Source organism: Drosophila takahashii, chromosome 2L (assembly GCF_030179915.1).
Source record: "Drosophila takahashii strain IR98-3 E-12201 chromosome 2L, DtakHiC1v2, whole genome shotgun sequence".
Taxonomy (NCBI): domain Eukaryota; kingdom Metazoa; phylum Arthropoda; class Insecta; order Diptera; family Drosophilidae; genus Drosophila; species Drosophila takahashii.
The window spans coordinates 4,108,414-4,132,332 of NC_091678.1; the positions used below are offsets into that span (position 1 = coordinate 4,108,414).

The following is a 23,919-nucleotide window of genomic DNA, read 5'->3' on the forward strand; positions in this document are numbered from 1 at the left end:
ATATACGGGAGTAAAAATACTTAAAATACCTAATAACTTGGCGCCATCCTAAAGTTTAAGCTGGCAGTAAGCAGTTCTTAAAAGCAGTGGTGCTTTCAACACTATTTAAACAACGATTTTTGGTTCCCTCTGCGCAGAATCAGAAAAACAGCTGATAAAGGATGTTTATTATGAAGAAAGCAAGCCATAATAATTATTTCACATCGAAAGTAAGCTGTAAACAAAAAACGTTATTCGTAAAAAAAAGAAATAATGGAAGCAATAGAGACTATTAACCACTTGGCACAGGAAACCTACAACATAACGCTCAATCGGGAGCTCTTTATCAACGAATGGGCACAAGAACGGTTTGAACTACCCCCTTTTTATCCGGTTTCGCATTGCGAATTAAAAATCTATTTTCCAGCCTGAGTTTTGGGGAACCGCTTTGGCTTTTTCTCAGCCATCGCCTTCAGCCAAACAACCTCTTCAACATTTTCATCCCGCTGAGCGGCATCTTCAGTCAGGAGATTCTGATGCATTTGCTATCGGCGGTTACCCTGGTCAGCACACTGAACTCCTTTGAAAAGTGGTAAGTAGTGTTCATAATATATTTTGCTTTATAAAATGTTTTTGTTATTCCAAAAAGGATCTATCCTGAAATGCGTCCCTTGTGGTTTCTTCGAGAGGAGTTTGCCAATGAAAAGGTGCCAATAAAACCGCAGGTGGCCCTGGAGAGTCATCCACTTAGCTGCGAGACGAGTGGAGGGCTGCCCTGCGCCCACTCGATGACCTTCACCGTGTTCGTCCTGATCCTGGCCTCGTTCTTCTTTGTCCGCTGCTGGGATCGCTTCGCATCCTGGCGTTCGCCGGTGTACCGCTGCCTAATGTATCCCATGATTGTCGGTCTGGTGGTCTGCATGTGGCTGAGTCGCCTCTACCTGGCCACAGAGTTCCTGCACCAGTGCATCCTGGGTAGTTACTTCGGGATCAGGGCTCTCAACACCTTCGAGGGAAATATCAAGTACTTATTCTCAAGACCGCGTCGCAATGCAGTTTGTGCTGTCTGCTTCTTGGGTGCATTGGCTGTGGCGGTTTATTTTGTTAAGCTTCACCTAAATATGGATCCACATTGGTCTGTGCGTCAGGTAATAATAATAAATTATAAAATATAATTATAATTATAATATAATTTACTGTTTTTTCTAGGCCTTCAAATGGTGCCCAGAGCCCACTTATATGCGCCACGAAGCTAGTCCGATTTTTGCACTCGTCAGAGATCTGGGAAATCTAATGGGCCTTGCGCTTGCTTCGCCCCTATATAAGCTGTAAGTTATACTGAATCGAATAATTATATTGTAATCTACAAATATTTTAAACCCTCTTTATAGGGAGTTAAAACCATCAACCTTTTGGCGGCGTTGCAGAGTCCTAGGACTTTTGGAGTTTGTCAATTATGGATTGCGCTTAGCCACGGCTAAACAGTATGGAAGATTTGCATTCTTGAGCTATGAGTTTTCAAGAAACGTCCTGCACTCATTCGTACTGCTTAAGTACGTTACGAAATTTTACTAGACCAATCAAAATTTTTGCAATTTTGTACAGATAAAAACTATGGATAAGCCAGATTAATATGAAATAAAATATTAATTTAGCAATTAGATTTAATTTTATACATATAAGCTTTTACAGCTTTAAGTACTAAAGTCTGCTTCTAACGAATTTCCCAATTAATAAGCAATTTTATTTTTATTTCTATTAAAAATAGCCCAAATATTTATTTAGAAAAATACATTTAAGAACTCCAAGACATTCTCTAGGAAGTGGATTTTCTCCGACCCACAGTCATAAACGCCTTTACTTCACGGACTTTTTTGTATCTGTAAAAATAATATAAGAATAACTATTTAATACTTTTAAAAACTCTGAGAAATTAAATAAAGGTAATGAAAATCCATCACGATTTTCCGCTGCCGTTACAAGGTCACCCAATTGAATACTTACCTTCCTTAGCCTCTTGCTCCCGGTTCGCCATCTGCAAGTTGGTGTTCTTCCGGGATCGTCTCCTGTCCGACCGGAAGAGGCAATCCACGCGGTCCGCCTCGAAAAAGGCGTAGACCACGCGCACATTGTTGGTGAATCCGCCGCCTTCCTTCCAGGCACTCACGATCACAATGGGATCGCCGTCGTCGATGATCTCCCACTTCTTGGCCGAGGTCAAAGCGAACTGGACGCGGGCATCCACATCGGTGGCATAATCCGTGCTCGGTTCCGAGGTATACAGAACGGGCAGAACTCCGCGATGCATGTAGACCCAGCGGGAGGTCCTTTCACACCGGGTGACCGCCAGGATGGGACATCGTGGCCGAAACTTGCTGACCAGAGTGGCCGAGCGGCCCGAGGTGGTCAGCACAATGATTAGAGTGGCATTGGTCCGCTTGGCCGTCTCCACAGCGGCAATGGCCAAGGAGTGAGCGGCATCTAGTTCACCGCGAACCTCGCTGACCAAATCGGAGAAGAGATCCCGGAACCACAGGACCTTCTCGGCCTCCCTGCACAGAATATCGCAGGTGGCCACCGTCTCCTTGGGAAACGGACCAATGGCCACCTCGGAGGAGAGCATGATGCAGTCTGCTCCATCAATAATAGCATTGGCCAGATCGAAGCATTCGGCACGCGTGGGATGTTGGACCGATCGCATCGATTCCAGGATGTGCGAGGCCACTATAACAGGCTTGCCCGCCTTGTTGCACTGCCCCAGGATGCTCTTCTGGGTGATGAAGAGCTTCTCGATGGGTATCTGGGTGCCCAAATCCGCTCGGGATAGCAGCAGTCCATCCGCCGCCCTCATGATTTCCGTGAAGCGACTCAACGCAATTTTGCTGTCGATTTTGGCGATGATCTTGATGTGCTTGCCCTTCTCGCCGAGCACCGTTCGCAGCTCCTTGATGTTCTTGGCACTGCGAACTGCGGAGGCGAATAGGAAATCCACATTGGCCTTCATGCTGAACTGAATGTCGAACATATCCTTCTCGGAGACGGCCGGCAAATCGATCTCAATCTCCGGCAGGATCACATTGCAATTGTTGTTCAACTGGCCACCATGGATGACCTCGCAGAGCAGACCATCCACTCCAACCTCCATGATGTGCAGGAGCAGCCTGCCATCGTCGATGAACAGACGATCGCCGGTTTTGGTCAGGTTGATAATATTCGGATAGTCCACGTAGACCGCCTCCTTGTTGCCCTTGTCGTACAGATCCTTGTTGATCGAGAGCCGCAGATTGTCCCCAGATCGGAGGAAGACGTCCCCGTCCAACAGGCCCGTTCGGATCTGAGGTCCTCGCGTGTCCGCCGCAATGGCCACCGTTCGAATCTGACCCGTCTCCTTGTGAATCCTCTCCAGCGCCTCGTTGATCAGCTCGATCGTTTTCGAGTGCATCTCGTGCGATTCGTGGGAGAAGTTCAGCCGGAATATATTCACCCCACGCATTATCATGCTGTATATGGTGTCCACGTTGCGCGAACTCAGGGATATTGTGGCTATCAAGGACACCAGGCGTTGGTGGGAAGCCTGCTGCGAGAGTTCCAGCTCGCAGATGTGGTCCAGCTGGGTGGAGCCCTCCTTGAGCACCGATTTCGCGGAGTATGACATGATTTTATTGTAGACCAAACAAAAGGAAACTTTAAATTTAGAATTACTACCTTTAAAAACAAATACTCTCTGCAGTGATATCTGGAATCTGTGACGTTTTACGAAAATGATGTTTAAATGCGATTGCTTTTAAATGTTAGGAAGCCAATTCAAAATTGTTACAAAGTTTTTCTTTCATTGTGGGTTAATTGCTGTGCTTACAAAACTGTAAGTATGTGAAAGTATGCTACTAAAATATTGTGACGATATACCGCTAATGAAAATAAAATAAAGAATAAAGCAGGTTACCCCAATTCTTGATATTTAAGGACACAATAAATGTAAAATAAATCCTTACATTTTTGTTTCTAATAATAATTGTTTTTAATATTTTTAATATATCCACCTGGGCCCACGCTCACATACGGGCTAACAATAGTATCCTCCACTTCTTGTCTAGAAGTTTCTTCTAAAAAAGACTTAATATCGACTAATCCTTTTGGGGAAACGCTAGCAGGGAAGGTGATAATTGGGGGTGTATCAGCCGTTTCGACTGATTCCTTCCAACCATCCATAGCATCTAATATTCCAACAGGTAGTTCAACTTCGACTTCTTTACATTTTTGTAGTCTTCTAAAGCAGACGATAGAAAGCCGTGCGAGAACCGCCAGCAGCAATACAAAACCTGTTCCAAAGCCTAAAATATTTGATGATTTTTCCGAAAAACTTGGTCCAATCCACCGCATTCCTCCGCCGGAATTATCGCGGTATCGCGCCACCACAGCCTTATTATACTGAGCAACCGATTCGTTAAAGTGCAACTCGTTCACTGATTTCTCCAGCCTTTTCTTCTTCAAAGGACGCGTGTCATCGCAGAATTGGGAGTTGTTTTTCGCAGCAGAACACCAGAAGACCATGTAATCGGTAAGGTTTTCCTCATCCTTTGGCGGACGCCAGGACATAATGTCAGTCTTTAAATGGTACTCCAGTTCCTGCGCTTGATGTCTCTCAGAGTTGGTCAGTATTGGCACCTTCAGTTCCGAACTATTCACGGAGAGTCCCAAGGAGTTTTGGCTCCAAATGGAAATGGTGGCCGCTATCGAGGGATCCCAGTCAAGGAAGATTGCTGAATTGTTGCTTACTATCAGTGCCTTCTTTCTGTAAGTCAAGGCATGAATGAGATCTCCAGATATAGTTTAAATTTAAAGTAAATAGCTCACCCCAAATCCGACTGCACGATGTAGGCAAAGTCAGGCGCTGTATATTCCACTTTGTGAAGCGGCAGCCAGAAGACGAGCATTGTTCTCTCTTCCGAGTTGTAGAAGAAACCGTTGTGAAGAAACACTGGCGGTCGATCGGGAACTGAGGCCTCCGTAGAGAAGTAACGAGCGTAATAGTCACTTGTCCAGGGCGCATTTTCATTATCGAAGGCGCACCACAGGCGCACTTCATAAGTCTGGTTTTGATAGCGCGGTATCTCGAAGCAGTGTTGATCCATCTTTTCGAAGACCTTGACCTTCATCTCATCGATCCGCGGATTCCGCGGCAGCAACAACGCACGCCATTTTAATTTATCTTCACTAGAAGCCATAGGCCTATAAATACAAGTCGTGTAGTTGAAAGTACTTATTAAGTACGGATATATTGGCCAGGCAGGCATTTTCATTTGGTTATCAGGTATAAGGAACACTTGCTTCTGTGAATAGTCATATATGATCAGTTCAAGGGTGAATGTATGGTTTAACGTTTCACTATTAATTGGATATGGCAGTTTGCACTGCATCCAATCGATGTTTAGCGATAGAATGCATTCATGTTTAGGCCCATCATCCATACTCAATAAATAGCTTTTGCTCGGCCAGTAAAAATGTATTCCCACATCGCTAAAGCCGCAATTTAATTCGTTCACGGTATCTGTGTATTGGCATTTAAAGTCCCGCACATCTAGCAAGGGAAACACAGCGAACAAAACAGTTGCTATATACTGATCAGACCAGTACAACAGAAATGAAAACTTTTCACCTTTCTTACTGGTTTGGTTTACACTGTATTTAATTGTATTGTCGCCGATTGCCACTGTTTGCAACCTAACATTATCCTTGGTCTTTAGTTGCAGATCTCCCGAATTCGAGGTGGCCAAGTTGTAGACACAGTACAAATCAAAAGCATTGCCGCCGATCACATCTTTCGGTGAAGTATAGAATTCATATTCCGGTAAAGTATTTGTTCCCGTAATTTCGTTTGCAAAACAACTCAATATTATCGTCACTTGTAAACACGCCCGCAGCCGCATGTTTTCTGAATACTATTCTCTACAGTATTTCAAATATTTTACGCTGCCGCTTATCACTAGAATTTATTTCATTATTCCCTTGCATAGGGTATGCTAGGGTATTATGATTTTGGTCAGAAGTTTGCAACGCAGTTAAGGACCGCATAAAGTATATATATCATATATTATTGATCAGCAATACGCAAACTACTCTCTCAATTTTGAAAAAAAAGTATCTTTCAGGCAGCTCCCATAAGAAGGATCGGAAAAATAATGTCACAAAAATTATATCATCAGTTCTATCGAAAAATGCAGGTCATTAATGGCACAAAAATTATATCATCAGTTCTATCGAAAAATGCAAGTCAAAATAGTACGAAAGAAGCTTTAATTTTGTTTGTTGTAAATCTAAGTTTTACATTTTTTAATTGAATAGTAATGATCTGCAAGGGTGTATAGACTTCTACCAGCCAAAGTTAGCTTCCATTTTTATACCCTTGCAGGGGGTATCATGATTTCAGTCAGAAGTTTGCAACGCAGTGAAGGAGACGTTTCCGACCCCATAAAGTATATATATTCTTGATCAGCATCACTAGGCGAGTCGATCTAGCCATGTCCGTCTGTCCGTCCGTCCGTCCGTCTGTCCGTCCATTTCTACGCAAACTAGTCTCTCAGTTTTCAAGCTATCAGGATATAACTTTCCCAAAAGTCTTCTTTTTATTGCAGGTAGTATATAAGTCGGAGCTATATCATATAGCTCTCATAGGAACAATCGGGAAAAAAAATGTAAAAAATTATATCTTGGGTGTTTTTGAACCTATAACATCCTACTTTTGGAAATGTCATTTTTTTATTTAATTCTGAATTTCGAATAAAATTTTTTCAAAATCAGACGACTATATCATATAGCTGCCATAGGAACGATCGAAAAATTAATGGGAATATAATAGGAAATAAATTATTGCTTCGTTGGTTTAGTATTCTCTTCTACTCTAGGATATAACTCTTTTCAAATATTTTCGAATTTTGATTTTAATTTTATCAAAATCAAACTACTATATCATATAGCTGCCATTGAAACGAACGCAAAATTAATGAGAAATAATAGGAAAATTAACATTTTTGCGATTTGTAAATTAATAGGAATTATTTGCAAGGGTATATAAGCTTCGGTTGGCCGAAGCTAGCTTCCTTTCTTGTTTTTGTTTTTCAATTTATTTTATTTGACTCATTAAATACCGAGATAATAGTCACCACTACACCTAGAAAACATGAGAATGGAAAAACCAAAGATCAATGTTTTCAATCGGAGAATCTCACCGACCTACAATTTGAGTTATTTCTCTTTCAAAAGAAGCACAGTTAGGGATTTTTAACCGATAATCTGGTAGCTGCTATTCATACATACATACATGCATTTATAATGTACATATGGTGCAAACAATATATGTATGCCTACTCTCACTGAGCCGTGCCAGATGTTGGTGTGGAAAAAGTATACTTAAAGATTTTGATAAACAAAAATTCTTTTTTCGTTTGAAAAAGTTTACTATTTTAAAGAAGAAGCTTTGTAAAAAAAAAGGGACGCCTTTAAAATTTAATATATTAAAACAATGAAAATAATTACCAACTTAAAAGTTTTATTAAGTTTACAATAAAATCATTTAATTATTTCTGCTACTACACTTATATGTGTCTCCTCTTCTTGTCTAGAAGTTTCTTCCAAAAACCACTTAATATCTACTAGGCGAGTGTATTAGGACTTATGGCTGAGCCAGATTTTTTTACGGCCCTCTTTAGTTTTTTAAAGCAGACTAAAGAAATGAGAGCAATACAAAAAACTATTCCAAGGAACAAATAGTTAGGTTGAAGCTCTTTGGAAAAGCTTTTTCCAATCCACAGCATTTCTTTGCCAGAATTGTCGCTGTATTGCGACACTATGGCTATATTTAATTGGCTGATCGACTCGTTGAAGTGGAACTCATTCTGCGATTTTTTTACCTGTTGCTGTTTAAACGGCTGAAGGCCATCGCAGAATTGAGAGCCATTTTTGGAAAGTGGACACCAGAAGACAATGTAGTTGGTAAGCGCCTCCTCATCCTTCGGTGGCAGCCAGATTACAAAGTCGGAATCCAAGAAGAACTTTATCTCCTGAGGCTGACGTCGCTTGGAGTCAGTCAGTATGGGCACTTTGAGTTCCGACGTATTCAACGAGCGTCCCAAGAAGTTTTGGCTCCAAATGGAAATGGTGGCCGCTTTCGCGGGATCCCAGTCAGAGAAAATTGCGGAGTTGATGCTTACAATCAGTGCTTTCTTTCTGGAAGTCAAAAAATAATTGATACCACCAAATACCAAAAACTTAACTTTTTAAATAACACCTTACCCCAAGTCCGTCTCAAGGATGTATTCAATGTTAGGCGGTGTAAATTCGACGTGATCGAGCGGCAGCCAAAATACGTGAAGTTTTCTTTCATCCGGATCATAGAAAAATCCATTGCTGAGAAATTCCGGCGGTCGATCCGGAAGCGAGGCCTCTGAATTTCCACTTATTTCATGTGCACAATAACTGAGAAAGATCGCCACTAGAGTGCACGTCCTCAGTCCCATTTTGGCAGAGTACTAATTTCAAAATTAATTTTGTCTTTCGGCTGCCGCTTATCAATAGATTTCAGTTCAATTTCGAGTCGGACTTACAAATGAATATTAATGTGTACACCGCTACAAAAAGTGTACAATTGATATATAATATTTACAAAACTATAACATTTAAATATTTCTAATAAAATTTAAAGAAAAAACGGAATACTATTCAAATATTGAATTATTTAAAATGCTAAATAACAACTAAATTACCATTTGTTTTCATCAACTATTTAAAAGTTGAAAATAGAAAAATTTTTTGCCAGTGTACAACAAAATCTAAAGATGTTAATCTTTTTACGTGCAAGGGTCTTTGGCTTTTGACTAACTGATAACTTTTCAAAAGTGTCTAGTGACCTTAAAACTGAGAATTGAGTGATTGTAAATCTTTAAAAAGGCGGCACCCCGAAAGTATATTACAAAAAATGTCAAAGACATTTGAACATTATTTGCTCAAAATGTTTAAATAATTGGTGGGATTTGAAAATGTTTAGTTTATAACTGCATAATTAATCCCAACTTTCTAGCATTTTATAGTTTTCAAGATCTCAGCGTTTATACATACCCTTAATAGGATCGGAATATTTCCAACGAATACCGTTTTACTCTAAGAGTAATGAGTTTATACTCATTTTATAATGACCAAACATTAGGGCAGAATATTTTGAAAACTTTTCGATCATCCATGAAAATTGCATGCTCCGGTTTTAAGTTTACTGCAATTAATTAGATACCAAATATACCAAATAATACTTTTGTAATCAGAGGCAAAACCAAATTTATTAGTTTAAGAAAAGGTATAAAATTCCCAATTGCTAGTGCTTTTTTCAACGTCTTTTGCAACCATGTCTTTACAAAATCTAAGTTTTATTTGTATTTTAATAATGTTTTATTTTTCCGCTTTTCTTTATGTTTTTTTCTGCTAATAACTCAATATACGCTACTTAAACAATGAAAATAATTACATTACGTATTAAAAGATAGCACTTAGTAACGCTATTAAATTAATTGGAGCTATTTGCTAACTACCTACATACTTCGAGTGCTTAAGTACATTGACTTTAGCTTTAGACTACAACTAGTGGCAGCACATGCACTACAGATAATTACAATTAAATTATAACGCTAATGTAAATGCTTGGCAAATGAGTTTAAATTAATTGAAGAGAAATGTAGTTGAATGCTAACTGAAATGGAGCGAGTCTACGTCTAATTTGTCCGATATGTAATTGTAACTTGGTTGATTTATGATGATAGCTCTATCTCTAGTTCCGACTATCTGCAGCCGCACGACTCCACCACCATATTGGGCAGCGTCTTCATCGTGGCCGTGTTTTTCGAGTCCATCACCATCAGCTGCAGCGAGGAATACTGTTTGGCGGTGCAGCAGGGCACCAACTCCAGCGACTTGTTTGCGCCGCTTGTGGAGAGAATTTTCTGTAAAAAAAATAAGAGTTATGTTAGAGCGTTGTCGAAAGTAAATCAATACCCCAGAATTTCTCGCAGGACAAATCTAGTAATATTTTAGTTCAGATTTTAATTTTAATAAGTAAAACAAATATTAAAAAAACAAAATTTAAACCAGATTATTTTTTTTTAAACCTTTTTAGCTGTTATAACTTGTAGTGCAATAAGGAAGAATTAATTAATTAATTAGAAAATTCTCTCCTCTAAACTTAAGGCAACCCTGATAAAAGATTTTGAGATCCTAAAAATATAACACCTACCATTATGGAGCTGTGGTGGGATGCCGCTTGCGTAACACTCGCCACCGAGCTGCAGGATCCGCGGCAGAAGTAGGCATTGTAGCCCTCCGGCTGCAGAATCCAGTTGCTCCAGCCGATGTCCTTGAAGGATATGTACAGATGTTCGCGACAGCACTCTGTCATTCCGCTGGAGCAGTTGATGCTGCGCTTCTGACGGCTTTTCCTGCGCCGATTCTGCATGTCGATCATGATGAAAGGTCGGTAGTCCTTGTCCACCGAGATAATCTCCTCCATGTCGCTGACATCGCAACCGCCGCAGGTGATTTGGATGAGGTGGCTGAGCTCGTGACCACTGATCCAGTGCTTAATGGGCCACTCAATGTCGATTTTCATCCACTCATCTGAAGATAATCAAGAAAAAGAAAATCAGTTAGGGATTTCAACAACATTATTTTTGTTTTAAACGGAAAGAAAGGCAGTATTGTTTTCTTATTTTTTTACAGAATCATAATATTTTTCAATCCACTTTTTCTTATCAGCCAACTGACCCCGGGAACTCCCCATTTTTTGGGGGGGTTGTCCGGAGACACTCGCTTCTTGGCCAAAGTTCAGTTTTTGCACCCACGAAAAATATCATGCCAAGTTATTCACCCACACGAATTTGAGATCACGAATCCGCGCAATGATCTGTCTAATTGAAAACACAAACAAGCGGCTGTCAACGCTACCACTTATCTGTGTTCTTTATAATTATTATAATACCCCTCTAGTATAGACATGTCACTGAATTTGATTTCTCTCCCGAGGGTATTGGGGGTCAGTTTTGGCCGTTCCGCTGCCGACCAAAGGTCCAAACGTGTGCGATTCTTTCTTTTTCTTTTTTTTTTGGTTGCGATGATTACGTTCTGGGTGATGAGTATATACTAACCTTGCACATTCACCGACTGGATGGCTATCGTCTTGGTGGCCGTCAAATACTTGGAGTCCTTCTGTTGATCCACCTCCACCTCGGAAACGACAATTGTCTGCTGGGAACTGGTGCTGTTCAGGGATCCTTTGTCTTCGGTTGTGCGGTTCTGTTTGTTCTTGAACAACCATAGAACGGCGGTGCTCACATCAAAGCCGTCGGCATCGGCATCGTCGATCTTGAAGCTGAAGCACATGGACGGATTGGACTTTCCACCTCCCACACGATTGCACTCGACCTCCTCTGTAAAGAGTTAAGGATATAAAACGATTTAGTTAGCTTGAGTTTTAAAATAATATTTGTTAAATAACATTTAAATGTTTTATGAAATTTGTCAGGTTAAAGGCCGATTTCTCAACGTCCCGTTAAGAGGAAGTTAACATAAAGTTAAATTTAACAGGAACCAACTTAACTAGAACTAGAACTAGAATATTAACCTCTGGTTATTATGTTGAGAGAGAAAGTTAACATTAAGTTGAATTTAACTGGAACCAATTTAACTGGAACCAACTCAACTAGAACAAAGATCATTTAACTGGAACATTAACCTTTAGTTATTATGTAGAGTAACTCTGTGACACCGAATTGGTCATTAAACTCGACGACAAAATTTAACCTGACATTGAGAAATCGGAGCAAGTAAAAGAAATGGTAAATATTTGCTTACCCCTATTCAGCAGTATGAACTTCTTGCTAGTCCGGGCATAATAATCGTCTAGCTCCTTGTTCTTGTTGCTGTCGTCCGGATGCGAGAGTGTCATGCCATCGAAAATGGGCTTGGGCAGCTCCACAGCGGACACCTTGGGACTCTCCTTGAGCCGCAGCTTCTCCAGGATCTGTTGCTTGACGAACTCGATCCGCAAATGGGTCAGCTGCTCCTCGGTGATGTGCTCCACCTGACGGTTGCTCTCGCACTTGGGACATCCTCCTGCGCCGCTTGACTTTACCGAAATGGTGATGTTCCTCTCACTCGGCTCGGCTGGCTCTTCAATCGGTGCCTCCGGTTCCTGTTCCATATCCACATCGAGATCCTTGTCCTGATTCTTTTGCTCCTCCGCCATCAGTTCGTTACGCACAAAGTCCAGGGGCGAGAGATCATCGAAAGGATCCTCGGCAGGATAGGATGACTCCTCCTCGGGGGCATCACTGAACATGACCGGGTGCTCCTTCTCCTCCTGCTCCATGAGATGCTGCCACAGGCGGGGCACCTTGAGCTGCTCCGAATGGCCGCCATCGGGATGATTGTAGCTCAGCTCCTGCTGCAGCAGGTGCTGCCTCTTCTGGATGAGGTGGCGCCTGAGGCGGGCATAGTATTCCCTTTTGGTGATCGGTGCATCGTCCTCCTCGCTGGTCGGATCCGGTTCCAGGTGCTTCAGCTGGCGGGATCTCTGCTGGCGGATGTGGTGCTGCTGCTGCAGCTGCTGCGAGGTGTGCTGCACATGGGGATGCGACTGGTGCTTGGGATGCGGCCGAAGGATGTCGCCCCGTGAACTCGGATGGGATCTTGCGTGCAGGCGATTGTATACATTCCGGTTCTCCAGGGCCAGGCACACCAGCAGCACCAGGGTTATAAAGTATTTGGCCATTTCTGGTTACGATTGGCTTTACTTTTTATTTATATTCAATATTTATTAACTGATCTGTTGATCTGCCTTGCTTTCTCTCTTGTTTTATCGGCTGGGGCTGATTGCTATCTATTTGGCAGCATTAAAACATCAATTGTTTTGGCTTTTAGGCTTACAAAACTCATAGAATTGCAGCGGTTTTCACTTGTTTTTGCCGTTTTACAGCCTTTTTTTAGCACTTTTCAAAAACGTCTATTCGATTTTGTTATTTATTGCCAACGATTTATACGCTTGGATGATGCATGATCAACTTTTTTGAGGTCTTTGTTAGTCTTGTCTGCAAGTAATAGGAATTGGAAAAAAAATTAAGGATAATGGAAAAAATACAAATTTAAACTAATTATATTATCACTCATTTGAGTCAAAAAATATTAATCAAGTTTCAAAGCTATAAAACAGTAAATTATTATTGGAATCAAGTTATTGAACAACTCAGCTCTTTGAACGTGATGCCCCAATTAAAATGCAATTTAATATGCCAGCGCGACAGGTGAACTTATCACTCACTAAGCCAGAAGTCTCGCTTAATATTTCACCGAATTGCATCATTTATTTCATTTGGTTTAATCCGAAACGGCAAAGTGCAAATCTTTATATTTCTTTTTTGACATTAATTCCGGGAAGATTTAGTTTTGCCAAGTATTTAATTCACATTATCACAAAAACCGGTCGCCGAGGCCAAGGGCTAATGGCTTATCTGGGCTAGGACTCAAGTCGAGAGCTTAGTTGCGCAGATTGGCTGATAAGCAGGTGCAATTAGGTGGCAATTAGGTGGACCCCACACGTACCGTTCAGCACACTCCGTTTTGATCTATTGAATTTCGATGACTTGGCAGCGAATCCACTTTGAACCCGGACACGAAACGCGAGATGCTCTTCGGCTGCTTGGATCGCTTTAATATATATAGTATTTTGTATGAGCTATATGCTTCCTTTTCTTCCGATTTATATTCCGATTCCGACATGCGGCTACGCAAACGAGTTGTGAATGAATGAAGCGGTTGGCTGATTAGTAGAACCATTTATGTGACGAGCGCGCCGTTGATTTGATTTGATTGATCGTTTTGCGAGCGGGAGCGAAAAAGCCGAAGTGATCCGAGGCACTCGCTTTCGGATCGGTTTCAGATCGGTTCGGAATCGAATTCGGGTCTTGATTTCCCAGACGATCGGATAGACCATGGTTATATGGCTCTATAGTTACATGGCGGCGCTCTCTCGCCGAAAGACAATTGGATATGCAAGTGCGCTGCAGCATTGCATCAGCTTCAAGAAATCGCCAAGACACCGAAATATGCAAAAAAAATTCTTAATTGCACTTTTATTTTTGGTTCCGCCCGAGCGATGCCACGCCCCCCGCAACTTGGCCACTATCTTGGGGCGTTTTTGGCCGGCGTTTGGCCGCAATGGGACTTTTTGGTATCAAGTGAATTTATGATCGCTTCAAGTCGAGTGGCCCATTCATGCTAATTACCCCGCAGCGCTATCAAGCTTGACTTTGATGATCCGACTCGATTGTGTGTCAATCAATTAACAGTGAACACGTTGCTGATAAGGGCGCTTTTCCACTTCTGAGCCCCCACATTTGGTCCACAAAATCGAGAGCATACGAAGTACGAACCGATTTGACCAATTAACTGCGCTTATTATGCGATTTTCATAGAATCGCTGGCTCGATTGCAAATCACTCGCATTTCAAATGACTGGCGCCCCTTAATTACTGTATTTATTTTCCCCATTTAAATGCGAATGAAAGTGTTGCGATTGGGGAATTTATGGGGTCCCTAAGTGGGCGATTCACGGGCAGTATGTAGTATGTGTTTATTTTCGTTTGGGAATTTCATCAGCCAGAATTTCTTTCTTTCTCTGGGCTAAATGTGGAACAGTCGGGTAAGGTCAAGAAAACTATAGTATGAAGGCCGGGCGCGTAGATCACGAGTTATATTACCCACCATTTCATTTCAGTTTAAGAGCTGAACACGTGCCCGAATCGCTTGTCACGAACTGGGATTTTCTGATGCCAATTAGATCATCGAAACGAATAGAAATGATGAATACTATAGAGTCAAAATCTGCCAAGTGGGCCACCCCTGTTCCGAAGGTCCGATTTTCATCGAACTTTTTTACTTTTCCGGTTCACAACGAAAATATAAGAACTTCATTTGAACGGTTTTGCAAAATTTTGAGTTTTACCGGAGTTATAGGGGTCAAAACATGGCATTTTTGACACTTTTTCGAAAAAGTTGCACTCAGTCAAAAATTCATAACTTCGGAACGGTAAGAGATATCTTTATGATGTTTTCACTAATCGCTCAAGAATTATTATGGCTTTCCATAAAAAAATTTAAAAAAAAATTAAAAATTTTTTTTCTTAAAAATAAATCAACATTTTTTTTTAGTTTTTATTTTTTTCAGTGTTCTTCACCAGCTATAGAGTTTAAAACCATTTGAAAATGAAGTTTGATTCATTACGAAAAAGATCAAAAAAAAAAAAAGAGGGGCCCGGACAAAGGTTTTTCGCAATATCGATTTGAAGAAGGGCGCACAGCGGTTTTCCATACAAAAACGGCTTGCTCGTGAAAATTGGCTGGTCAACACATGCCGTTGCGCGCGTAGCGTCAGCCGACTGCAGCTGTCAATGAGGCACTTCTTGTCGTTTTGTATGGGAATCCGCTGTGCGCCCTTCTTCAAATCGATATTGCGAAAAACCTTTGTCCGGGCCCCTCTTTTTTTTTTTTTGATCTTTTTCGTAATGAATCAAACTTCATTTTCAAATGGTTTTAAACTCTATAGCTGGTGAAGAACACTGAAAAAAATAAAAACTAAAAAAAAATGTTGATTTATTTTTAAGAAAAAAAATTTTTAATTTTTTTTTAAATTTTTTTATGGAAAGCCATAATAATTCTTGAGCGATTAGTGAAAACATCATAAAGATATCTCTTACCGTTCCGAAGTTATGAATTTTTGACTGAGTGCAACTTTTTCGAAAAAGTGTCAAAAATGCCATGTTTTGACCCCTATAACTCCGGTAAAACTCAAAATTTCGCAAAACCGTTCAAATGAAGTTCTTATATTTTCGTTGTGAACCGGAAAAGTAAAAAAGTTCGATGAAAATCGGACCTTCGGAACAGGGGTGGCCCACTTGGCAGATTTTGACTCATAGAGATTTTGATTTAACTGTCAGAATAAAATAATTTGTAGGCCTAAGCGAATTCTTGCAACATTGTTAGAACGGATTAATGGGAAATAAGAAAAAACCTTTAACCAATGGCTATGAAAGTTATTACATCTTAAGATCTCAATGATTTCTAACTAAGCTATTTTCTTATTCTAAATTAGTAATTAATAATTTCTTCAGTTACATAATTTCACTCCAAGGTCTCAACGGCACCCCTTACTTTTTTTGAAAATCCCTCCCAATTTAAATAACGTCCTTGCCTTTAACATAGGTCGTACCCCTTATCAACTCATCGCATATTTTTCCACAATCTACGTAGTTTGCCACGTTCCAAAATCTTTATTTTTCCACGCCACACTCACAAACTGACGTCGTTTATGGCGGCAGGGGGCCTTATAATCCCAGATCGGATCAGATCGCATCAGATCGGATCAGGAAGTAGGGCCTAGCACACACGCGACATGTGACACGTTTTTTTGACGTAACTTAAGCTCTGCACTGGGCGCTACTTAACGACTGACCGACTTATCAAAGGCAGAAATCAAGCCGAGGCGTGCGACTCGATGACTTGATGGGGGTTCGGATGGGGGGTGCTCAGAAGTTGAAGAAGGTCAATCGTTTAAGGCCCAGCGATCGAGGCAGTGGCGCTACGTCATCGAGCACGCAACAGGCGCGTGATATGCCGCAGAAAAAAAAGCCCAGAGACTCCTCGGTTGCCAAGTGGCAATGCAAATCGGAGCAAAAAGAGATTGGAGTTGGGGAAGCGCATCTCGAGAGGTGCAAAGTACAGCCATAAGACATACATATGTAGTGTAGATGGGATCCCTTCCCGACTAACTCACTTGACGACTCTTCTTGGGGGTTTTCCATGGGCTACCCATATCATTTTCGCATTAATTAATGGGCTGCTGGGGCTATCGTAATTGCCGGGCATTATCACTTGCATTTCTTCTTTCGCCCTGCAGTTGAATGCACTGCAACAAAAAGTGGCGCAGCTTCTTTTTTGGTTCTTGGTTTTTTGGCAATAAATCACGTTGATCACGCCGTTCTCGCTGATCAGCGATCGGGAGCATGCCACGATCTGGACTTTGGAACCGCTCACGGAGATTGCCCCGATTGCCAGAAGCAGCGCAAATTAATCTTAATACTTTTTCGTACCCCACACACGTTCATCGGCGATGCTACCATAAATAAAGTGCAGGATTAACTGGGGATCAGTTGGACACCCACTAAATTTGGTTAATGTCTTTCGACGTGGCCATAGCTCTCGGAATTCGCAAACGTTGGCCAAGAGCTTTTGGAGGTTATGCGCCGTAGGCTCGTAAACTATCAATCAATTGGTGATAGGCCTCTGATCGATAAAAGCATTTTAATTATTTCATAATCATTGAATGACTATCCCAAAATGAAACTAGAAATTTCCATGACTTGGGTAATACTTGTCTTTTTTTCACTAAAAAAATTTTTAATAATTTAAAATATTTAAAAAAATATGATCTGCTTATATTTCTGTACTTTCAATAATCCACCATTTCCACTTCACTCATTTCACATTTCATGTGTTATAGACCTAATGAATTTTTTAAGTCGTCATTTATTTGTTCAACAGTTGACTATTGATTTGTTGTAAAACTTTGTTCACTATTAGCCACAAAGTAAAATGTAAAAATTAAAAACCATTTACTTTTCGCTTGTTATATAACTCACCTAACTTAATAATCCATTGCAAAAATACGTCAATAATTTTTGTTTAACACGTAGTTGTTATAGTTTTATTCAAAGGATGCTTCTCGAATGTCCTTGAATTGATTATTTAGCTGATTGTCTTTTCAGTTATTTTCGCAAATCATTTTCGCAGACTAATCATTGTTTTGTATTTCACCACTTGAACTTGATCTCCTCGGAGTGACAAGCTATTAATTTGTTGAACAAAAACAAATGCCTTTCGCTTTTCCTTTTTATTTATTTATTATTTTTTTCTTTCTTTCAAAAAACACAAAGTATTTCTTTAGAGAAGTCCACAAGTTATTTGTCACCAAATTATTTGCTCGATTTGATTTTTTTTGATCCGATCGTTGGGAACGTCAGCGTGTGAATAATTCGACGATGGGCGGCGCAGCGACCGCAAAAGCTGCCCTGGAGCGGTACGACTAACGGTATCAGTGGGGAGCGGTATGAGTATATGGGTATGGGTATGGCCCAGTCTTCGGGCGGCAGACAGTTCAGTTTGTTTGATAAGAGACCAGCCGATTACTGGCGCACTCCTCAGCTTTACTTTTTCCTTTTTTTTAGTTAATAAATGATGCGCAATTTTACTTTATTTTTCAGAGAGAGCGGGAGATGGGGATAGAAATCTGTTGATAAGGTGCGGCGTTTTAAATCCGGTTGGTTCCGATCCGAGCGACTCCTGCATCGAACACCCACGCCGGAGGTTGGAGCTTGAAGCCCCATGTTCGATGCCCCATGTTCGCGGCGGTTGGAGATCGGATCGAGCGCAGCATTCGTCACCCAAAACGAAGGAAAAAAGCTGACGTCGGTGACGGTGGGGCTCGTTCCAACCGGTCCAAAGTTCAGCAGTCGGCCGGCTCGTTTGATAGCCGACATTGCCTAATGGCTAATGGCGGTCTCCCACCATCATCGCTTTCTTTTGATAGCCCAAAGTCTATTTATACTCGTTACTCGTTCAGGGCATGAGCATGCTAGATTCTAGGCAAAGAATGTCACAGAGGCAGGGTAGCCTATGCAAACTTTTAAGGCATAATGATATAATAGGTAGGGAAAATATTATCTTTATTCATTTCTTCTCCTTCTTGTATAAAATACGAGATATGTACATTTTGGTTTCTATATAAACGAAAGAAAAATCCCATTTAAAATATTCTATATCCTGTCCCCATTATAAGTACCCCAGAGTATCCCAAATTTGAGACCCCTACCTTAAGTATTCCTCCCGATTTTTGTTTACTCTATTTGGCCAACTAATCGCTTCCTTCTTGGCCAATTTACGATGAGTTTTTACGACGTTTTGAGGTTTCTTGTTTTTGACTGGCCTGTTGATACAATTGATTAGCATGTGTGATATCATAATTTTGAAGTTTTCACGTCCGCCAGGCATGGGCCTTTTGAGATTACCATGGAGGATTATAATATGTAAATTGTTTATATAAATTAAAACTTGACTTTGATTCCGTATCGCCGTGTTTCACTTTCAGACCTCATGCCAATCGGCTGATTAAAACCGTCTCGAGTTTTGTTTTTACCTTGAGACTTCATAACAAAGCATTCACCTTAGTTGAATGCGATGGAATTGTACATTATACCTTTTATAATGTATATATTCAGGATCGAAGCACGATCTGTTCCCAACCTACGTCTAATTTTTAGTTATGGCGCGCGTGCTGAAAAACACGTCACTAAGCAGGGCTTATCGTGGTCGGGCCTCTGGAATTTTAGTTTTTAAATGAAAAAGTGTTTAATGTCATAATAAAATCAACAGTGAACCGGTTATTTGAATTCCCATCATTTATTCCCCTGATAAGGGTATTCCCAGTTTTGTAATAGGTTAAAGAAAACGAATTTCCTAAACAAAGGTATTTGCTAAAAATAGTGGATCATAGTGAACTAATACATAACTGTGCGTTCTAATATTTTCTGAATCATTCAATTCGCTAGCTATGATTAAAGATGGCCTTACTCGTCTAGACTTTGCCCTTGCATTTGATCAGGAAAATTCTATGCCTGCCTTCTAAAGTGCAATATTTAAATTACAAAACACTTCCGAAATATAAAAGCATATAAGTATGCTAGAACAGTTAATTTAAGTCTAAGGTTTGGAAAAAAGAGTTTCAATCTATTTTTGTACTATTCCTGGTTTATAGGTTAATAAGAGGGCCAGCAGAACAAAGTCTTCTGATTACAGAGGATTTCTTGTTGACAACCGGAAAGTAGCCAGACAAAACACAAATATACACTGTTTTTATATATATATTTTGATAACCATTGATAACACCCACGACTTTCGATTTAATTATAAAAAGTAATTTTAAAAAATCATTAGAGCGTAGATTAGTGAAATATATGTAGCATGGCAAACAATTAGTCAAGGCTAGATTTTTTTATTTTAATTAGCGTATAAAAATAATTTTAAAATTTAATAATAAATAAGTGCTCTATAAGGAAAGAAAGACAAGTTATTAAACTTGAGACAGATTTTTAAGCTCTATAATATTAAAGACCATTCCTCTTTCGAGTTCCTCACTTGACCTAATAAATACAAACTAAGAAGTACCCACTCTTGGGTTAAAAAAATAAATGAATTTTTTTAATCAAAGTTTGAATTGCTTAAGATAAAATCGATAAGCACCCATCGAATGACAGGCAAATAACCATTTAGCAAACTAATTAACATGTGCTCAGTTTTGAGGGCTTTCGCCCGAACAGGTGTTGCTCCGATTGTGGTCTGTTCATGTGGGCTCAGCGTGGATCCCCAAGGAGATAATCGAAGTGGAGCCAAGCCAAAAATAATTCAACAGCTCCGACTAAAAGAAGTGAATTTAATTAAAAATTCAGCTGAATAAGGGGGCACTTAATCAGTTCAGTTCGCTGGGGAAACTTTCCGTTCGCTTTGTAAGTGCGAACAAATTGATATTGAGCGTAGTAATTGCGAAGCCATGAACGGCATTGCGCCGATGATGGGCAGAATTGACAACTTGGACTTTGGACGCCTGCATCCAGAGTTGGATCAGCAGACAGACAGGCTAGACGAGATCGGCCGAACTCGAAATTGAACCACGCAAGTGTATCTTTATTTTTATTTAGATATTTATTTTTTTCTTGGGACCAAAGTCCACATACGAGTCATGCGCCAGTCGTGTGTGTGAACCAAATTCGAATTTTATCGAATCGTCTTACTCAATTCACTCAATCATCTGGGCTGCAGTAAAGAGCAATTAACTCGAATTGCCAAGGCGTCCACGCATGCAGCTCGTGTCTGCCGGAATTTCGGGGGGCCAGGCGATCGAGATGATGATGCATAGACGATTGCCAACCAATGACGTTTTTCACATCTACACCACATCTTAATCGAAATGACGACTTGTTTTTATTTTTACCACTTTTTTGCAAATGCTCAAATAATACATCGCTTCATTATCACCGATTTGTGTGCGTGGGGATCCGATCTAAAATTAGCATCCACGAATAGCGTTTCATTCCCACTTATTTTCGAATTGATGTGGTCAGTTTTAATGGTCCCGAAGAGACACTCGAGACATTCCGTACCACATGGCATGAATTAGTGGGAAAGGTGCTAATAAATAGACTCAACGGGTTAATCAATTCACTTTGTCATATGTCTTTCACTCAAAATAGTTTCTAAGAATTTAAAGTATTCTACTAAATTCCATAAAACGATCTAGATGTTCTACAGATTTTGTTCAGTTTAAAATATTATTACTTACTATTTCTGAGTAAATTAAAAATATTTAAAACATTAAACATTAAAAAAAACGCCCACAGCATTTTCTAGGAATGTAACACATTAAAAATAGAAAATATTTTAATTTAAGTAGACGCAATTAAAGTTTTGTTAGTAACATTGATAAAATTACCACTTAAACATATATAGTGTTTATAATAATTAATAACTCAGTGGTTCTAAGTGCACAGCAATTGAGAGATAAGCTTATTGAAAGTATACCAATTGACCTTTGTCTTCCACGTTGGGATCTGAATATATATTTTGAAAGTATCAAATACAAAGGCAATATGATTCATATAAATCTACAGCCGGTGAAGACAAAGTCTAGGCATGGTGGAATTATCAGTTGTCGAATGAAGATTAAAATAAGTTAAGAACTTCATTGTGATGACTGCAAATCTCGATTATAAACGCTTGATAACGTGCAATACACTGGCAAAATGTGCCAAAAGAAACCATATATGCAAAGCACATAAAACTAATTGCCCAAATTAGGGGCACGTGTAGCCTTGCCATAACCTCGACCACCAAAAATATTGATACCACATGAAATCAGAAAATAAAAACATAGGAAAAAACCAAACATCAGTTGATTAAAGGAATCTAATCGGGGCGATGCAGGCAGAAAGAACTTTAATTCTTTTTGGGACGGAAAGAAGTGTTAGTTCACCGGCAACTCGCTTGCCCCAAACCGAAACGCAATGGTCATTGAAATTTCCCCCAATCCAAATACCCAATAACCCCAATAATGCAATTGCTCCACGGCCAAATCGGATCGAGCGCGTGCCGCTTCCCTTATCGCCGCTGGGAGCAAGTTCAAGTACCCATTGACCACCAGCCACTAGTTAGTGGTCGGTGGTCAGTGATTACCACTGGTGATAGCCGGTGGCAAGTGATAAGTGATAAGTGCGTGAGCGAGTGCGTGTTTACATTCCGCTCTCCGGTTCAATCATCAATCATTGGCGATCGATCGCGATCGCTGGATTTGACTTGAGCCCGAGGACCGGCCGTTTAATTAACTTCTTCGCGGCGATTACTGATTTCCGTGCAAGGGTTCTAAAGATAAACGATATGGGAAATCACGAACCGTGGGTATGGCCGAACGCCTGATTGGGGCGTGAAGGTGACCACTATCCAATATCGTGATTTATGTACCCGGTCGTAAAGGATTGCCAATGAATCATTCAAGATTATTTCCATAGCTCATTGGAATACGAGATGGAATACAAAAAAGTGTTTTTTTGTTTTAAGATGAATGTTTGATTGTTGTATATTTCACTTTAATTTGATTCATTGCTACGCAGACTTTTTCATTGTTTTGATGTTGATGATGTTATATTTTACTTTAGTTTGATTCATCCCTACGAAAAATTTCGCAATATAGAGAATTTTTTTAAATCTAAAATTGAAGTTATATTATGTAATAGGTGTTTTTTTTTGTTTTTAAGATGAATGGTTTAATGTTGTATTTTAAACTTTCATCTGATTAATTGCAGTAACGCACATGTAATAGTGTTTCTTAAGATTTTTAATTAAAATTGTTTCATGTGTCCCATAAAATCCCAAAAAACAAAAATCATTTGAACGTAATACATTCAAATCATCATGGAGTTGCTTGAACTCTTTCTTCATGTTATTATCATCAGTTCACCTTATAATATTTTCTTATTTAATATTTAAAGGTCAAGTGTAAACCAAGGTCCTACGAAAATAGACAACCGAGTATTAATTAAACTTCTAAAAATGTGTCAAGAAATAAATATGACTGAAAAAAAGGTTGGAGGTGGGGAAAAATTAAAAAAAAAAACATGCCAGCCGAAAAGTAGACCCGCCTTTTAATGATTCTTATACATAAGCAGTTCATAGCAACGAACAAGGTATAACCTTAAAAGTAAGTAATTGTTTAGGTGGTGATTTATTATTGAGGGGGAACAATGATGTTTGGTATAATTATAATAATAATGGTAAATAATACACTGCCGCCATCTGCATGTCAACACTTAATTTTAAGTGAAAGCTTTGTGGTATTTAAACGTATCTGAAAAAGCCCTCAAAATGAGGCGAAGCTTAATCCTTCAGGTTGGCTATCCCCACACATCCTAGGAATGTCCTTGCTGGCAGCTTTGTGTCATTGAGACATTTCCGTTCCAGTACGCATGTACCTAAAAACATACAACGAACAGGTTTTTGAACGAGCTTTTTACGTTACATGTGATTCCAAGTCATATGTTAATCTTCTTAAGGAAAAAATAGTGAGCATAAAAACAATTTTTAGATTTTTATTAATTTTGGCTTTTATATTAAGAGTTATTTTAAGAATATTTTAGAAATTATTAAATAAAACTACAAGGGTAAATAAAGCCATGTAAAATTTTATTTAAAATTTAACTTATAAAGTATTTTAAAATAAGTTCTCGGCTATAAACATTCAACTAGCTTACC

At 39.7% G+C, this 23,919-nt stretch overlaps 5 protein-coding genes across 6 annotated transcripts; 1 reads left to right on the forward strand and 4 right to left on the reverse strand.

The window, feature by feature from the left end:
- The first annotated feature begins 208 nt into the window (after nucleotides 1–208).
- On the forward strand, nucleotides 209–1,610 carry G6P (Glucose-6-Phosphatase). Its single transcript, XM_017151389.3, has 5 exons — nucleotides 209–347; nucleotides 407–571; nucleotides 629–1,127; nucleotides 1,189–1,307; nucleotides 1,371–1,610. Exons 1-5 carry the CDS (start codon nucleotides 253–255, stop codon nucleotides 1,552–1,554), a joined length of 1,062 nt encoding a protein of 353 aa, XP_017006878.3. The 5' UTR covers nucleotides 209–252; the 3' UTR covers nucleotides 1,555–1,610.
- A 110-nt stretch (nucleotides 1,611–1,720) lies between these two features.
- On the reverse strand, nucleotides 1,721–3,712 carry LOC108064053 (pyruvate kinase). The gene is made up of 2 exons (XM_017151388.3): nucleotides 1,984–3,712; nucleotides 1,721–1,859 (listed from the first exon to the last, which is right to left on the reverse strand). Exons 1-2 carry the CDS (start codon nucleotides 3,632–3,634, stop codon nucleotides 1,837–1,839), a joined length of 1,674 nt encoding a protein of 557 aa, XP_017006877.3. The 5' UTR covers nucleotides 3,635–3,712; the 3' UTR covers nucleotides 1,721–1,836.
- Nucleotides 3,713–3,831: 119 nt separating this feature from the next.
- Nucleotides 3,832–5,204, reverse strand: LOC138912492 (cytokine receptor-like). Its single transcript, XM_070213454.1, has 3 exons — nucleotides 4,834–5,204; nucleotides 4,020–4,771; nucleotides 3,832–3,839 (listed from the first exon to the last, which is right to left on the reverse strand). The coding sequence occupies exons 1-3, from the start codon at nucleotides 5,202–5,204 to the stop codon at nucleotides 3,832–3,834; spliced, it is 1,131 nt and encodes a 376-aa protein (XP_070069555.1).
- Nucleotides 5,205–7,626: 2,422 nt separating this feature from the next.
- On the reverse strand, nucleotides 7,627–8,560 carry LOC138914979 (cytokine receptor-like). Its single transcript, XM_070219732.1, has 2 exons — nucleotides 8,269–8,560; nucleotides 7,627–8,202 (listed from the first exon to the last, which is right to left on the reverse strand). Exons 1-2 carry the CDS (start codon nucleotides 8,490–8,492, stop codon nucleotides 7,629–7,631), a joined length of 798 nt encoding a protein of 265 aa, XP_070075833.1. The 5' UTR covers nucleotides 8,493–8,560; the 3' UTR covers nucleotides 7,627–7,628.
- Nucleotides 8,561–9,349: 789 nt separating this feature from the next.
- On the reverse strand, nucleotides 9,350–17,980 carry daw (activin beta chain dawdle). 2 transcript variants are annotated; one of them, XM_017151346.3, is made up of 5 exons: nucleotides 17,706–17,980; nucleotides 11,866–13,100; nucleotides 11,160–11,441; nucleotides 10,253–10,632; nucleotides 9,350–9,962 (listed from the first exon to the last, which is right to left on the reverse strand). In XM_017151346.3, exons 2-5 carry the CDS (start codon nucleotides 12,782–12,784, stop codon nucleotides 9,801–9,803), a joined length of 1,743 nt encoding a protein of 580 aa, XP_017006835.2. In that variant the 5' UTR covers nucleotides 12,785–13,100; nucleotides 17,706–17,980; the 3' UTR covers nucleotides 9,350–9,800. The 2 variants fall into 2 exon arrangements, with proteins under 2 accessions (XP_017006835.2, XP_017006836.3); XM_017151347.3 differs by lacking the exon at nucleotides 17,706–17,980 and adding an exon at nucleotides 13,612–13,751.
- Between the last annotated feature and the right edge of the window lie 5,939 nt (nucleotides 17,981–23,919).